At 62.2% G+C, this 15288-nt stretch overlaps 1 protein-coding gene across 2 annotated transcripts; it reads right to left on the minus strand.

Annotated features, from left to right (window-relative positions):
- Nucleotides 1-171: 171 nt before the first annotated feature.
- ACAP3 (ArfGAP with coiled-coil, ankyrin repeat and PH domains 3) lies at nt 172-14829 on the minus strand. Of its 2 annotated transcripts, none has more exons than XM_025427554.3 (24): nt 14636-14829; nt 11069-11126; nt 10224-10343; nt 9989-10042; nt 8832-8890; nt 7778-7961; nt 7305-7349; nt 7068-7163; nt 6910-6984; nt 6459-6470; nt 5731-5843; nt 5592-5643; nt 5273-5373; nt 5086-5197; nt 4577-4785; nt 4428-4497; nt 4214-4308; nt 3930-4132; nt 3662-3766; nt 2535-2633; nt 2215-2435; nt 1964-2073; nt 1762-1872; nt 172-1650 (listed from the first exon to the last, which is right to left on the minus strand). In XM_025427554.3, the coding sequence occupies exons 1-24, from the start codon at nt 14680-14682 to the stop codon at nt 1503-1505; spliced, it is 2499 nt and encodes an 832-aa protein (XP_025283339.1). In that variant the 5' UTR covers nt 14683-14829; the 3' UTR covers nt 172-1502. The 2 variants fall into 2 exon arrangements, with proteins under 2 accessions (XP_025283339.1, XP_025283343.1); XM_025427558.3 differs by having other exon boundaries at nt 3662-3769; nt 14636-14827.
- Between the last annotated feature and the right edge of the window lie 459 nt (nt 14830-15288).

Raw genomic sequence — 15288 nt, forward strand, 5'->3', positions numbered from 1 at the left:
CAGCAGGACCCCAGCAGGCCCCCAGCAGGCCGTGGCTGCGTTCTGGTTTACTGCATCCTTTCAGGGCACGGATGCTCTCCCACTCAGGGTCACCATTAGGTGACCCAGAGACACCTCCTCCCCAGATGAGACAGAGTGGAGTAAGGCGGGTGAGCCAATGACAGGCAGGGATGCAAGCAGCAGTTTATTAACTGTGATCTGGAGCGGGGGCAGGTCCTGCCAGCCCGAGGCCCTGATGCAGGTAGTGGGTGGGAGGTGGGGGCAGAGCTCAAGCAGGGAGAAAGGAGGGAGTTAATTCTGCTCTTTAGGGGTCACAGCCAACAGGCGAGGGAGTTGGGGGACTCAGCACCCACCTTACCGCCCATGGAGCCTCCCTGGACAGCTTTTGCATAGTGGCCTTGGCCAGACCAAGGATGTAAGTTGGGGTGAGGCCCAGCCACTGCCCCAGGGCTCCCGGAAGGGGGAATGCAGGATGAACGCCTTGGTGGGCCCTGGGGGGTTGATCTGAGGGGCCCCTGGACCCATCCACAGGCCCGGCTTGAGGGGTGAGGCCAGTGAGGGGCAGGGTAGAGTTGCAGGAGCCTCCCCCCAGCAGCAGGCAGAGCCAGGTGTGTCAAGGTGGTCCTCAAGAATCCACAGAGAAAAGACGCAAGACAAAGTGAGAAAGAGGTCGTTGTAGAAAATCTGCTCAGTCTGTGACAAAGAATGTCAGATGCAGGGGTGGAAAGTGCCAAAGTCCTTTATGCACCGGCTCTGGGCCAGAGCCTCTGGAGAAGGCAGGGACAGGTCTCCGGCCACACAGCACTGGGGCCTGTGTGGCCAGCCACATGGCCTTGGGACGCCTGCGTCCAGCCAGGGCTGAGGCCCCAGGCCACAGCCCACCCCCCCAGCACCCGAGAAGCCCAGCCTGGATGCTGGTAACTAAGTGAGGTACACGGGTTGATTCCCTGGATGGGCTGCCCCTTCTGCCCTCAAAGGGCACTGGTGGCCAGCCACCAGCCCCAGGGCCTAGCAGAGGGGCTCTGGGGGTGTGTAGGTGGGACCCAACTAGCAGGTCAGTGTTCTACGGCAGTAAAGGTGGGGGCACGAGGTGACACAGGCCCTGAAGGCAGAGAGGACCTAGGATGGATGCAGGGGCATAAGGTGACACAGACCCCAGAGGGAGGGGGCGTCTGAGGGGCACAAGGTGATATGGGGCCTTCAGAGTGGTTTGTGACGTGAGCAACCCAGGTCCCCAGGAAAGGGGTCACCTGAAGACACGGGGTCCCCAGGTGTGATGAGGGGTGCCAGGCAATGCAGCACCTCCCAGGGGGAAAGTGGGGCTTCTTAAGACTCAGTGCTGGGGTCCCTCACAAGCCCTGGGGCTGGGGCGGCTCTAAGGAGAGCTGGCCAGGCCCTGGGGCTCTCAGGAATCGGGCCCAGGGCCACCAGAGGCAGGGCAGGCAGGGTGGGGGGACAGGGAGGCTCCCGCTGCAGCCTCTGGCCAGACCCGGCCGCCCACCCTAGCTCTCCTCCAGGTGGAGGCTGATGAACTCCTGGATGCACCTGCGGTACTGGAGCTCCGTGGGGCTGGTCCCCAGCAGGGCGCCCGGCTGGCCAGGGGGCGCCTCGGCCTCTCGCATCTCCTCAGCCATGCGTGCCAGACGCAGCCTGTGGGAGATGCAGGATGAGGCATGCCCCTTCCCCCACCTTGGTGGCCCCTCTACCCCTCACTGAGGACCCCAGGCTCTCTCCCCACCCCGCGGCCCCGCCCACGCTCACAAAGTGACAATGTCTGCGTTTGCCTCCTGGACCGCAATGCTCAGCGGGTCCTGCTGCTCATGGTCCAAGGCATGTTGGTCAGCCCCTCGCTTCAAGAACAGGCACACCTGACTGCAGTATGGAGAGGACGAGTCACAGGCAGCCCGGGGTGGGCTAAGGCAACCCTGGGCCCCCGCAGGCAGGAGGGGTGCCAGAGACTCACCCTGTGCGTCCCAGGAGCGTGGCGTGGTGCAGGGGCGCCCGGCCCCGGCTGTCTTTTTGGTTCACATCTGCTCCATTTTGCAGAAGGAATTCACAGACAATCAGGGAGCCCTAGGGAGCCGAGGACAGTTCAGGCTCAACTGAGGAAATGGACTTTGGCTGGTCTCCAGGAGGGTACAGGGTATCCTGGTGTTGGCACCATAAGGAAGCCAGTGCCAAAGACGCACCTGTGCCCTCCCCGCATCTGCTCACCCCTAGCACAGCCTGCACCAACGGCGTCTTGCCCTCGTCCTCTGTGTCAGCCCAGTTGACCTCCGCCCCGTGAGCCAGCGCGGCAGCCAGCGCAGGGAGGTCTCGGGTGCGCGCCGCTCGGTGTGCCAGGAGCCCAGGGTGTAGCTCACGCACGTCTGCCAGGCCCCAGGCCTCAGCCTCTCCGTCTGCCTCACCACTGGACTCCTCAGACTCTGCACCCTCTAAAGGGAGGAGTAAAGTCAGGGGCTGCAACATGGCCTGAAGGAGGGTCGGGGGAGGGCACAGGCTGGGCTGCAGTGAGGCAGGTAGGGTGCACCCACCCTCCTCCGTGACACTGTCCACCACGGAGCCTGTGCTGAAGGCCAGAACGTCCGAGCTGCCATCAGAGCTGCCCCCTAAGCCACTGTCGCTGCTCAGACCTGTGGGGTCCAGGGACAGATGGAGGTCCTTAGAGTACCTGACTCCTCCCAGAGCCCTGCAGGAAGGCTAGAATGCCCATCCATCCCTGGGAAATGCCCTAGAGGAGGGGAGCTCTGCCTAGGATGGCGGGAAGGGGAGAAAACCAAGTGATAGCTCAAAGGAGCTCAAGTAGCGCACCCAAGAGCATAGCTCCAGAGGAAGCCTACCCTCAGGCAGGTCAGCCCTAGCCGGATAGAGGGACTGAAGCATAACCATGCAGTCAGGCGTTCAGGCCTGTTCGTGGCGAGTGCATGCTGGGAGATCACCGCGCAGCGTGAGGTCTTCACCAAGTGCAGGGCACACCCCCATCCCTCCCCAGCACTGAGCGAAATCCCAGATGGCTTACCCAAGGGCAGCCCCAGACTTAGGAATGATGGTGAGGCAGCGCCCTCTGCTGCCAGAGGACACCCCCTCATCACCCCACCCCCGCCCTCTGAGTTCCTGGTCTGGGTCCAATGCCTTCTGTCTACATTGCCCAAAAAGCTCTACATAGGCAATGGGTAACCACTGGGTGCCAAGAAATCATTAACAGGAAGCCCTGCTTGTAGCATTGGGCCCCCAACTCCAAGGATTGTCTCTCAGGCTGGCTCCAGCACACAGCTGCCCAGGCCACAAGTGTGCATGCACACAAGTATGCACATGCCGTGTACACCCACGCACATCACATACACATACTGCAGTGTGCATACCACACACGCAATTCACATACATCAGTCTTGAGGATCATGGCCTTAGCCTCTGATCCAGTGGCCAAGTAAGCCCAAACCCTTGAGAGGCTATCTCAGCCTTAGCTCTCCTTGGCCCCCAGATTCTCCCCAGCCCTGTCCTCCCTGCAAGGAACACCAGTCCCTCCAGTCTCCAAGCAAGGGGCTTTGGCTGGCCACACTCAGCCACCTTACAGGTGAGCCATGCCTGGCCCCTGCACTGCTGCCCTGACTGGGGCCAAAGGCAGTGGGCAGCAGGGTACTAGAGTCCTCACAGCACTTACTACGTGGACCAGCTGCAGCAGCTCCTGCGTCAAAGTAGGAGAAGAGGGAGTCCAGCTCATCTGGGCAGAAAAGAGAGTCCCTCCGGAACTTGCGTTCCCCAGCACCTGCTGCAGGGAGGTGGGGAAATTGAGGCCTAATCATGCTGGGAGTCTCTGTGTCCCTCCTCCTGCCCTACCCTGATCTTCCTAGGGCCTGAGGCTTGGCAGCTACAGCCCACCTCCCACCCTTGCACAGGTATGTGAGCTGAGGGTGCAGCCCCCCTGGCACCTGAAGACAGAGCAGCCACGGAGGGCAGGACAGGCTCCAGTCGGACCTTGCGGCGGGCAGCGGGGGCTCGGGGGGAGCTGTGGTGGCGCTGGCACTTCTGCACCCGCCAGTGCCGAGGGGCCTCACGAGCTGGTGCTGAGGGCGGCTTCCGCAGGAACTTCTTTTCCACATACTTGTCCTTGATCCAGGCCTCTTTGTCTTGCCTGGACCAGGAGTGGACATGAGGTGGCACTCAAGGGCGGGGGCTCCCCTGGCCTGGTCTAGGCTACCCCTCCCCACCTCACCTGGGGCTGCTGGCTGTAGGCTTCTTGCTACCTGGTCCCTCACACTGAGCCTCGTAGATCTGGTTCATGGTGCTGTTTCCAAGCTCACACATCAGCTAGCAGGACACAGGGTGTGCCAACATCAGCTCCAGCTCCAGGGTGCCCCACATCCCCCAAGCTGGCAGACCTGGCTCCTGCTAGTGTGGCAGCTTGTAATGGCCTCATACATACATACCTTCAGCAGCTCCGGCTCCCACGAGTCCAGAGTCAGGGACCGCACCTTAGAGCAGTGGACACCCAGGCTCCTGGACAGTGAGGAGGTAGGGGTGAGTCAGGGAGCAGCTCGACCCCAGCACCCCTGCCCAGCCCACCCAGTGGGCCTACCTGTGAATGCCTGAGCACTCAATGCAGAGCAGCACACCCAGGTTGATGCTGGCCCAGCGGGGATCCAGCTGGCCACAGTCCCCACACTGGCTGTTGCCAGCCACATTCTGCACACGCTGCAGCACACTCTCGCCCTTGACACTGCGCTCCCGAGAGTCTGTAGCAGAGTCGATGCTACTCGTGGATGGAGATGCTGTGCGGTCCAGCCTCTGTGGATGGTGTAAGGGGCCACTCAGCCCTCAGGAGCTCCAGCCTCCATCACCCCAGGGGGACCCCCTCTCCCTCCCTAGCTGGAGGTGCCAGCACAGGCTAGGACAGCTAAAACATAAGCTGTGTGCTCACGTGTGCGTGCATACTCACACGTACACAATATGCACACCGGCCTATACAGACACATGCTGACATCGTACACATCTGCTTGCATGCAGCCTATAGGGGCCACCCCCCTGCAGCACACAGGTATCTCGCACACACATGCGCACACACACAGGGTACTAAGAGGGCCACACCTCACTGTAGCAGCTGTCTGGGCTCTCCCGGTAGGCGGAGGCAATGCTGGCTTGCACAGCTTGAACCCAGGCCTGCCGCAGCTTCTCTGAGTCGGCCTGTAGCATGCAGCTCCTGGAGGAAGGGGTCCATCAGGCCAGGCAGGCAGGGGCTCCCTCCCCACCCCTGCCCTGGGTTGGGCCTCCTCACTTGGTGGGTGACACGACCTCAAAGCAGAACCTCCGCTCAATGTCCTCACATGGCTTCACAGAGCACAGACGGAGGTCATCCACCACCACAGTCAGCACGTCCTGCAGGCAGTAGCACCATGGGCCTTGTGCTCAGCACCCAGCCCTGGTCCTGCACTGGCCACCTGTTTATCACTCTACTTCAAAGACACAGACTGTCTGACACCCAAGGGGTGTCCTCACCCCTGTACAACCTCCCCCCACAGAGCAGCCCACCCCAGGGTCCAGGAGGGGAGGGGCCCAGGAGTCACAGACCCAGCCCCAGCAGCCCTGAGGCGCACCTTGAGCTTCTTCTGGTAGACCAGCTGGCTGTTCTGGATGGAGAACCAGCGCCTGGGCAGGTGGATGGGCCAGGAGGGGGTCAGGCAGAGCCAACCCCATGTCTGCCCCACAGACCCCCTGGAAATACCCCTCCCTCACCGGTTCCATGTCTTGAAGGCATTACTGGCCCTCTTGAAGAGATAGCCCTCCATCACCACACCGCTGGGTGCATCCACATCAAACTCCACTTTGGGCTCATCATAGGAGAAGTCCTGGGGGTGGTAGGAGCCCAGCCCCTAGTGAGTGTCCACCCCTGGCTGTGAGGACACTGCCGCCCTGCCAGGCTTCCCCCAGAGCCAACGCTGAGGTGAGGCACTGCCCTCCACAGCCTCTTCCTGACCCCAGCACAGAACATCGCCCTGAACTCCCCGGGGGCAGATGCCTCCCATTACAGCTGAGGGCCCCCAGAGCTCTAGCCCTCACCCCACACCCACCCTTGTAGGGACAGCGGGCTCCGGGACCAGGAAGGAAGCTGCCTCCCCCCCCATCCGCAGTCTCCCATTCACACTGCCAGCTGGGACGTCTCCAGCCAGCCTGACAGAGCTCCATTCACAGGGACTGAGGAGACACTGAGTGTTGTCCTGTGTGTCCGCGGTAGGAGAGGAGGCCCAGCCACCTGCTTCCCTGGCTGAGCGGAGGCAGAGAGGGACAGCTGCGCCCTTCCCGCGGGGGACGCGGTCCAGCTCAGCCCAAGTCCCGCTGGTGCCAGCCTCGGCTTCCAGCAAGTGCTCTCGCAGGTGCTCGGCGCGGAGGCCAGGAGTTGTCCGTGGTGCTGAAGCTCTTGGGCGGGCAGAGGCCCCGCCCTCCCCGGGGACACGCCCACTCACCTGCAGCAAAGTCTGGTGGGGGTGCCGGGAGCAGCAGCGTGTGAGGAGGGGGAGAGAGAGCCAGTGAGTGTCAGCGGCTCCCAGCATCTGGAAATAGTCCCTCCTCCCTGCAGCCCACCTCAGGCCCACCTCCAGCCTGGGGCTGTCTAGACCAGGGCCAGCAACGGAGGCCTCCGAGACCACCACTAGCCCCAGGGAAGGAAAGCCCGTATCCCAGCCCCAGCCCCAGCATCTGTGAGCTCAGGAGGCTGGCCCCGCCGCCCACCCTACTGCTCCACTCCTCCAGGTTGAGGCTCCTAAGGATGGAGACCTCCCCCTCGGAGGGCGGGCGCATTTCAAAGAGGAACAGCATCAGCCCCTGCAGAGGCCGCAGGCCTACACAGGGAATAGGAGGTACTGGTTTCTTGGGGTCCCCATCCGTGCAGGGAGGTCAGGGGCTGAAGGGCCTCACCCGCTGCTGGATGGCAGCGTGCTTTCGCTCCATGTCCCGCTTTTCCACTGCAGAGTCGATCACCAGCTGGTCAAGCTGTGGGGGAGGGGCATGGGGGAGGAAGTGAATGAGCCTCCACTGAGACCTTGGTCTTGGGTCCACCTCACCCTAGGGCTCACCTCGGCTGCCAACTTCTTCATGTAGGGGTCCAGCTGGTGCAGCAGGCTGTAGCCTTGCTGAAAGAAACTGTACTGGGCATGCATGAAGGACAGCATCTGTAAGGGGGGCGGGTACAGGTGGGGGGTCCTCAGCAGCAGTGACCAGAGGACCCAATAGGTATCCTCACACCTAGCACACCTCACAAGCCTGCACTGGAGGCCAATGCCCCCACTCCCACCCCCTCACCAATCACTCACAGAATCCAAGATTTCAAACTTCTTCTTGGCCTGGAGGACATTGATCTGCCAGGGGAGAGGTGAACAGGTGAAGGGTGCTGGGGCTGAGGTAGCCCATGGCCTGTCCCCCAGGCTGCTTGTTGTCCCCTGAGACCTCCAGCTCATCTTCAGCTCCCTGCACTTTTGCCACCCTCACTCTCCCATGGTCATGGAGTCCTTCCCCAAGTTAAGACTTTGGGCTCTTCCCATGAACAAAGCCAGAAATTCTCACACCTGCTCTGAGGCCCTCCAAGCCCCCCTCACTCTTCAAGGCCTCAGTCCACCCCCTGCACCCTGCAGTCTTGCAGCCTCACATTCATCTCCAGCCCACTCCCACTGCTGAGCCTTTGCCTAGGCACCACCCCCCACCATGTTCCTTCCCAAGATCTGGCATCCAAGGTTTCCTGGAGCCAGAAGGGACTCTCTGAACGCCAGCCCCCTGCCCAGCGGCTGACCTGGAGTACATAGTCTAGTGCCAGGTGACGGAAGCACTTCCGGGTGAGGGTCAAGGCACCTGTGGCCTCCTCCACCTCATGGGGACGGTGCCGTGGAGCCTGGGCATTCCTCACGAGGGACAGCTCCATGTCCTCTCGAACTTTGTCAAACTGCTTCTTGGTCTCCTTGAACTTCCGCACATCCCTGGGGGCAGGGAGTGTCAGATGGGGCCTTGGGAGGAGTGCTTGTAGGTCTCCCACCTTCATGAATTGCCCTCCCTCCACTAGCACCCACTCTGTGCTCTGGGGCAGAGCCTCCCCTCCCTACTTCCCTGCCCCCGCACCCCCACCCCCACCCCCATGCCAGGGCTCTCCTCCTTCTCTCCCTCCTCTTCATCTTCCCTCTTCCCCTCCGTCCTCCCCCTCCCTCTCTTTCCCCACCCTTCCTCCTCTCCCTCCTCCTCTCTCCCTCCTTCCCCACTCCCTCCTTCCCAGTCCTTCCCCTCCCCATCCTCCCCCTCTCCACTTTTCCCCTTCTCCCCTCCTTCCTCCTCATCCTTCCTCCATCTCCCTCCCCCTCTCCCTCCTCCCCCATCCTCCTCTCCCACCAGTCCCCCTCTTGTGATCCAGGCCTCCTCCTGCCCTTCACCACTTCACTCCCAGGATCACTCCAGCCTAGAGACCCCCTGCCTCACCCTAGACCCCAGACTCATACTCAGATCCAACTCGACATCACTCAGGAGTGCCATAAGCACTCCACCTGTACATGAAGGCACAGAGCTCAGACCTCCACCCAGCCCTCGCCCCTCCCACCACCACCCTAACCCTCACCCCTTGCCTGGGGCCTGCCTGGCTACCCTGTGTCCTCTCTGACTCCATGCCCTGCCTTCCAGGCACTGCTTCCTCAACCTCAGCCTCACCCACCTCCAAGCCCTGGTTCCTGCTAAATCTCCACTCAGTCTTGAGGCCCCAGGCTTCCCAAATTAAGCATAGCTCTGGTCTGCTCCCCACTCCACCAACTCCTCCCAGGGCCAGTAGAGGGCAGGCCTCCCTCAGGGGTCTGAGGGCTACTCACTCTTTGACAAAGTTGTGGAGCTGCTGCCTCACAGACCTCTGGGCCTGGTCAAACAGGATCTGGGGGCCGAGGGAGGGAAGTGGTGTTGGGGTCTACTTCTATACAACTCCATGGGCTGAGCCCCTGTCCCTCCAAGGGAGGACCAGGGAAACCCGGCCCAGCCCTGCCTGGGCCCCAGCAGGTCACTCACACAGAGCCAGCCTCATGGGGTCCAGGAGAGTGGGTTTGGCCCCAGGCCTGGGTCACTGCCCAAAGGCCACAGCTGTGACCACCTGCCCATCTCCCCTACCTGGCTCTTAGCCAAACAAGAGACCAAAGCTATCTCAGGCAGGTCCCCCTCCTAAGGCACCACCTCATGCCAACTCAGAGCAGGCATACACAGGCCACTGAGTATACTCACTGCCTCCCAGGAGGCCACTTAAGTACAGCCAGGCCTACAGCAGAAAGGAGGGAGTCAGAGCCCAGAGCTCATGAGGGCTTGGCCTGGGGAACAGGAGACGGTGGAAGAGCCTCCCAACAACATGGATTGGGCCCAGAATCAGACCCTCCCATCATGGGAGGAGGGCTAGGCCCTAACTAGGGACAGAGAGACAGACAGACAACTAGGGCAGAATGCACTGTTCTGAGCTGGTTTATCTCTATACTTCCCCTGCTGGAGTGGGGCTCCTCGATCACTCTGGGACCCTGGTTCCCAAGCCGGGGTCTGACCACCCACAGGTGCTCGAGATCCTGAGAGACTCAAGGTCACCCATACCCAGCCTGGGTAGCAGTGAGGTCAGCAGTCATCCCTGGGCCGTGGGGTCAGCCGGGCCAAGTGGGGGACCCTAAAGGAGCCTCTGAGGTAGCCCCCACCCTGAGACCCCACTGTCCTCAGACCTGGGTTGATATTGTTCCCTCTGCCCCCCCCCCCAACTGTCTGGCCCCCATCTGGGACACAGTAGAGCACCTCAGTGGTATCCCCCCACCCTGGCAGGCTGAGGAGTAGGAATGTGGCTTCCTAATAGTGGCCAGCTCAGCTCTCTCTGAGCCAGCTGTGGGCAGTTCCAGGCTGGGCGGGGCCTGAGGGGAGCCAGTGGCGGGGCTGTTGGGATGAGTAGCCAGAGGGATGTGCTCTTGGCCAGGCCACCACACATCAACCCCCCGGGGCCAGGGCTTACCATGTGGTAGTTGACCATCTCCTGCAGGCTGTCTCCAAACCTCTGCAGACATTCCTAGGGGGAGACAGGGTAGGGAAGATGACACGGCTGTATTCCCAGGATTGTTGGCATCTCCTTGCCCACAGGTCTCAGAGTCACCCAGCCCTGCAGCCCAGCACAGATGCCCACCGGCGCCGACAGCCTAGGCACCATCACAGGGCTGCCTACCGGTGCCCACCCTCAGCTCCCCCCTCACCGAAATGACGGAGTCGCCCTGGCACTGCTGGGACAGGTCTCGAACACCACTCACGAACAGTCTGTTGGTTGTGACATAGGCTTTGCCAGCCTCTATCATGCTGCTGCACAGCTTGACCAGCTATGGATGATAGAAGGAGGACCATTCACTGTGCCTGCAAGTGGCAGCCCTCCCCTCCTCCCAGAGACCAGGCCCCAGGGCTAGGGACCACCCAGGGGCAGCCAGAGTTCATCTCAGTGCCCAGGACACAGCTGTCCCCACAGAGCCAGCCCTCTCTCTCACCCACCAGGAGCTATATGGACAGCCAGGGGCCGTGAGGGTCTTGGCTCCAGAGCAGAAGCCCAGAGCAGGGGAACACAGGGAGGAAGTGGGCATGGGGTCTTGGCCAGGGGCTGGCAGGACCAGCCAGTGAAGGCCTCAGGGATGCAATCCCTCCCTCTCCCTCTCCTCCTACCCCACTCCTTCCCCTGGGCCCAGTCACCCAAAAGCACCCTTTGCACCCTCCTTGCCCTACAGAGGGTGGGAGGGGACTCACAAAGGCCTACCCCCACTTCATGGGAGACACACATGTGCAAGCAGCATGTGCACCCTGGGACAGTTACGATAGGCTACAGCCAGGGAGAAGGGGGGACTGACCCAGACCCTGTACACCACACACGGGGGGGTGGGTGGAGGAGGCATGCCCTGCACACACACTCACATGTACACACATGCTTACACACTCGCACACACATATTCGCTCGCACACAAGCATGGCGGCCCGTGAGCCAGTCGGGGCCAGGCCTTGGGACAGAGCAGCAGCATTGGACCCCATGCACCCCACCCCACCCCAGACCCCACTTCACCTTGTCTAGTTTTGCCTCAATCTCCACCACGTCGGTTTCCACCTCATCAATAGTAGCCCTGCAACAAGAGCGAAGGTGTTTGCAGACCAACCCACAGCAAGCTGCTGAGCCCTGCAGGGCCAGGGGTCAGGCTGCGGTTTCCTTGTCCTCCATGCCTCCCCGTGAGGATGTGCAGTGGGAAAGGATCACAGAGCTTATGGCCACCTGCTCCTGTCAGCCCTCCTGCTGTCCAGGGTGCCTCAGATATGCAGGAAATGGAGGCTGGCAAAGGCAGATGCCCCCCTGGGCAGAGGGTGACGGACTGGGACCCAGGTCCACCTGACTCCAGAGCCACCCAGCCTCCACCCCACCACCCCTGTCAGCCGTGATGGCCCCACCTAGGGTCTGGCTGCTCTGGCCCCAGAGAGAGAAGGTCAGACGAGCCCCTGAGGACAGAGGGAGAGGCTGCAGCCATTCTCCTGGCCCACCCACTGCACTTCTTGGGGCTCAGTTGACCCCAGACCCCACCTTGGGCCTGGGGACCCGGGAGCAGACCAGTCTCAGGACCCAAAACCATAGGCCAGCTGCTTCCTCTGGTTCTAGCAGCATCACGAGAGCCCAGACTAACTGTGGAGGGGGGGCCCTGCTGAGTCCTCCAACCTCACCATGACAAACAGCACAGTTTGCTCAAAGGGAGCAGTGGGGCAAGCCTCAGAGGAGCCCACTCCCACCGGAACAGCCTGACAATGGTGCGGCCTCAGGGAGGCAAGAGTTAAGGAATGACATCACCAGAGAAGCCACACACACGGGAGAATCCCCGGAAGGCGGCGAGGCAGATGGATCAGGCACGTGACCCCCCTCCCTGGTTCTGGGAACAGGAAATAGGGAAAGAGGGCCAGGATCCCAGCGCCACCCCCCCAACCCGTTCAGCTGGTGAACTGGACCCATCTGCCTCCTGGGGGTGGACGACAGCAGGCAATGAGGGCCAGGGGTGACAGCAGGGCTCTGAGGGACTGCCAAGGCTCCAGAGACAGGTCTTAGGAGGAGGTCGGACAGAGGGAAGGCCATCCATGCCCAGTGGACCCTTGCTGCCCCCATGGCTGGTGGGGGTTGGGGGAAGTGGGGACTGTGTTCCGGGTTTCCCAGGCCTTGGCTCAGGGACCTAGTCTTTCATATGGGGTGTAGTTCTGTTTGCCCCCAATCTAGATCTGTCAGGAGGGCACCAGGATGCCCCAGCCAGGGACGTTGAAGTTCCCACCCCACTCCCTGACTGGTCCTGAGCTCCTCTCTGACCATGGGGATCTCTGAGTTCCAGAGAAGGGACTGACCACCCACCCAGGGGTAGATGCTGCTCCTGGGCAAGGAGGGGCCCCTCACCCTGCCCCGCAAGGGTGGGGCCAACTAGATGCTGATGAATGTGCTCACTGGGGCAAGGTAGGTGCTCTGCAGAGAGCAGAGAACCAGCACCCTGCCCTGGGGGCTCTGTGCCCATCTCCCAGCACCTGCCCTCAAGGACCTAAGGCCTCCTCTCCTGTCCTTCCTCCAGGATTTCTTCAGTAGCTTGGATGACAAGGAGGAGGGTGAGGCAGGCTTCCCCACCAAAGCCATGACTCAGCGCCTGAAGCCCCACCCAGGGGAGGGGGCAGCACCTCCAGGCCTGTCTGGAAGAGTCTGGACTCTCCCACATGCATCCCAAGGTTGTGGGGCTCTCCCCAGGCCAAGAGCGTGGGGGCATGGTCCCTATTTCCAGGGCTGGGGCCACCTGGCCTCTTGTCACTGACTACAGCCTCCCACCCAGCCTTACTGTGGCTGACCCCAGGCCTGCCACCAGGAAGTCCCAGGTTACATTTCAGTGGCACCTGAGGGTGCAGAAATAGTGGGACCCCAGGAGAACCTCAAACCCCTGTTAAATCTCAGTCCAACCCCGAAATCCACAATGTGGCTTCTGTGGCCCAAGGTTCAGATGAAGTTCCTCAGTCCCCATCCCAGGCCTAGCTGGGCACCTTCCTGGGGTAGCATCTCCCAGCCAGAGGAAGCACAGCAAAACCCAGGCAGCCACTGTACCCACTGTGGGCTATGGACAGACCAACCTAGTATGGGAGGGAAGGCCTGGAGGTGAATGAGGTGTCAATGAACCCAATTTGCCCAGGCAAAGTAGGTCTGCATCTCTCCACTCAGGGGAAGAAGGACCATAAGGCTCTGAGCAAGGGGCCAGGGTGAGGTGTGGAGGCTTCAATCAGGACTGAGGCCCCAGCTGAGGCCCCAGCTATATCCTCCCCCGTAGCCTGGGTTCTAAAGGACAGTGGGTGGTGGTAGGGATGTAGGATTGTGGGTGCCAGAATTGCTCACGCCCCCTCCCTCAATCAATCATCAACAGAAAATGGGAGAATGCAGAGGATCACCCCCAGACCTTCTGCCCCGGGGCCCTTCCTGGTCCAACCCCCCACCCCTCATCCCTAGCCTCCCCAAGCCTTTGCTGCTGGCTTCCCTGCGTGATGATTGTGCAAGGGGCCCGAGAGTAAGAGTACCAATCCGAAGGCTCACCAGCACATCCATACACAGGTCCTCTTGCTGGCACACCCAGAATTCAGCAGGCACACACACACATGACCAAGCACACGTGTGCACAGAAGCATGGTAGAAATGCTCATGTGCAAGCAAATGTACACACACACTGTGACACAGTGTACACATAGACACGTGTGCTCATAGATGTGACATACACAGGAGTACAGATATGTATGCCTGATGCCAGAACACACATGAACAAATTAGTATGTGTATCTTGTGCCAAAGCTCATGTGTGCATGATAAACATTCAGTACAAGTATGCATCCACGAGAAACATTACAGAGTGACACACACAGGTACATGCCCACATCAGCATGCCGCCCAAGGGTGCAGCCCACCCACCCACGCTCATGTCCAGGGTCAGGAGCCTCTGGGGAGAGTCCAGGGGAGCAGAGCTCACCCATACGTCCGCGACATAAGCATCTACACCTGATGCACAGAGGGTGCCCCGAGGTGCCAGCAGATGAGCCTGTCTGCCAGGAAGAACTAAAAAGACAAGCAGTGCAGAACCCCTAGCCGGAACTCCCACCCAGCCTACCCACCCTAGCCCCTGCCCCTCCAAGCTGCGAGGTCACCCCTGAGCGCGTGGCTCCCTGCTGCCTGACCGGCAGACACCCCCTCCACACAGACAGCCCTGGCCAGAGTTGGACGGCAGGGCCGGGAGGGTCTCAGTCCCGTTCAGGCACCCAGCACGGAGGTGCAGGCACAAAGCGGGGGTGAACACTCCCACGGAAAGGTGGCTCTCCTGGCAGCCTCCCCACCCCCCCACCCCACCCCCGCAAACCCCTGCGCGAGGTGACCAGCACAAGGGGCATCTTTTGTTCCAGGCCTTCGGGCCTGGGCTGCGGGCTTTGTGCGAGGCAGGGTCCTCCAGCTCCCGCCAGCGGCCCCCCCGGCCCCGCAAAAAGGCAGCAACGACACCCCCCAACTGGCGCCCACCCACGGCGGCCCGGGATGCCCCGAGGGGGCGGCGACCCCCGCCGACCACAAAGGGCCGCGCCGCCTCCGGGGGCGCACCTGAAGCGCGGCGAGTCCTTGATGCACTCTTCGAACTCCACCGTCATGGCTGCGGCGGCGGCGGCGCTCACTGGCACGAGGACCGCGGCGCTCCGAGCGGCATCCCCGGCCGCCCCGCTCGTCCGTCCGCCGGCCCGCCTGCGCCGCGCTCGGCGCCCGCCCGCCCTGGATTGAGGCCGCCGCGCCGCCGCCCCGCCCCGCCTGTCACAGCCGGGGAATGTCGCCAAAGTCCGCCGCCCGCGCGCGCCGCCGGCTGTCACGGCCGGGGAGCGTCGCCAAAGTCCGCCGCCCGCGCGCGCCTCCCGCTGTCACGGCCGGGGAGCGTCGCCATACGCCTCTTCCTGCGTCTCGGGCCGCGGCCACGCCTGGCTCTGGCCCGACGCCCCGTCGTCCGCCCCCTCGCTCCCAGGCCACTACGGGCCGCGACGGAGTCGGACCCAGACACAGTCGGCTGAACCCGGGGCGCTGGAAGGGCGCGGGACTGCTTGCTCCAGCAATGCGACCGCTGAGCAACTCGGGGCGTTTGCAAGAACCGCCGGCGCGGATCGTGGGGACGGAGCCACTCCAGGCCGGCGGGCGCGGGGGAACAGGAGCGAGGGTGGACGGAAGTGTGAAAGCCCACGGGAGCGCCTCCCGGGCGCCGCTGGCGGGAT

The sequence above is a fragment of the Canis lupus genome, chromosome 5 (assembly GCF_003254725.2).
Source record: "Canis lupus dingo isolate Sandy chromosome 5, ASM325472v2, whole genome shotgun sequence".
In the NCBI taxonomy this organism is placed as follows: Eukaryota; Metazoa; Chordata; class Mammalia; order Carnivora; family Canidae; genus Canis; species Canis lupus.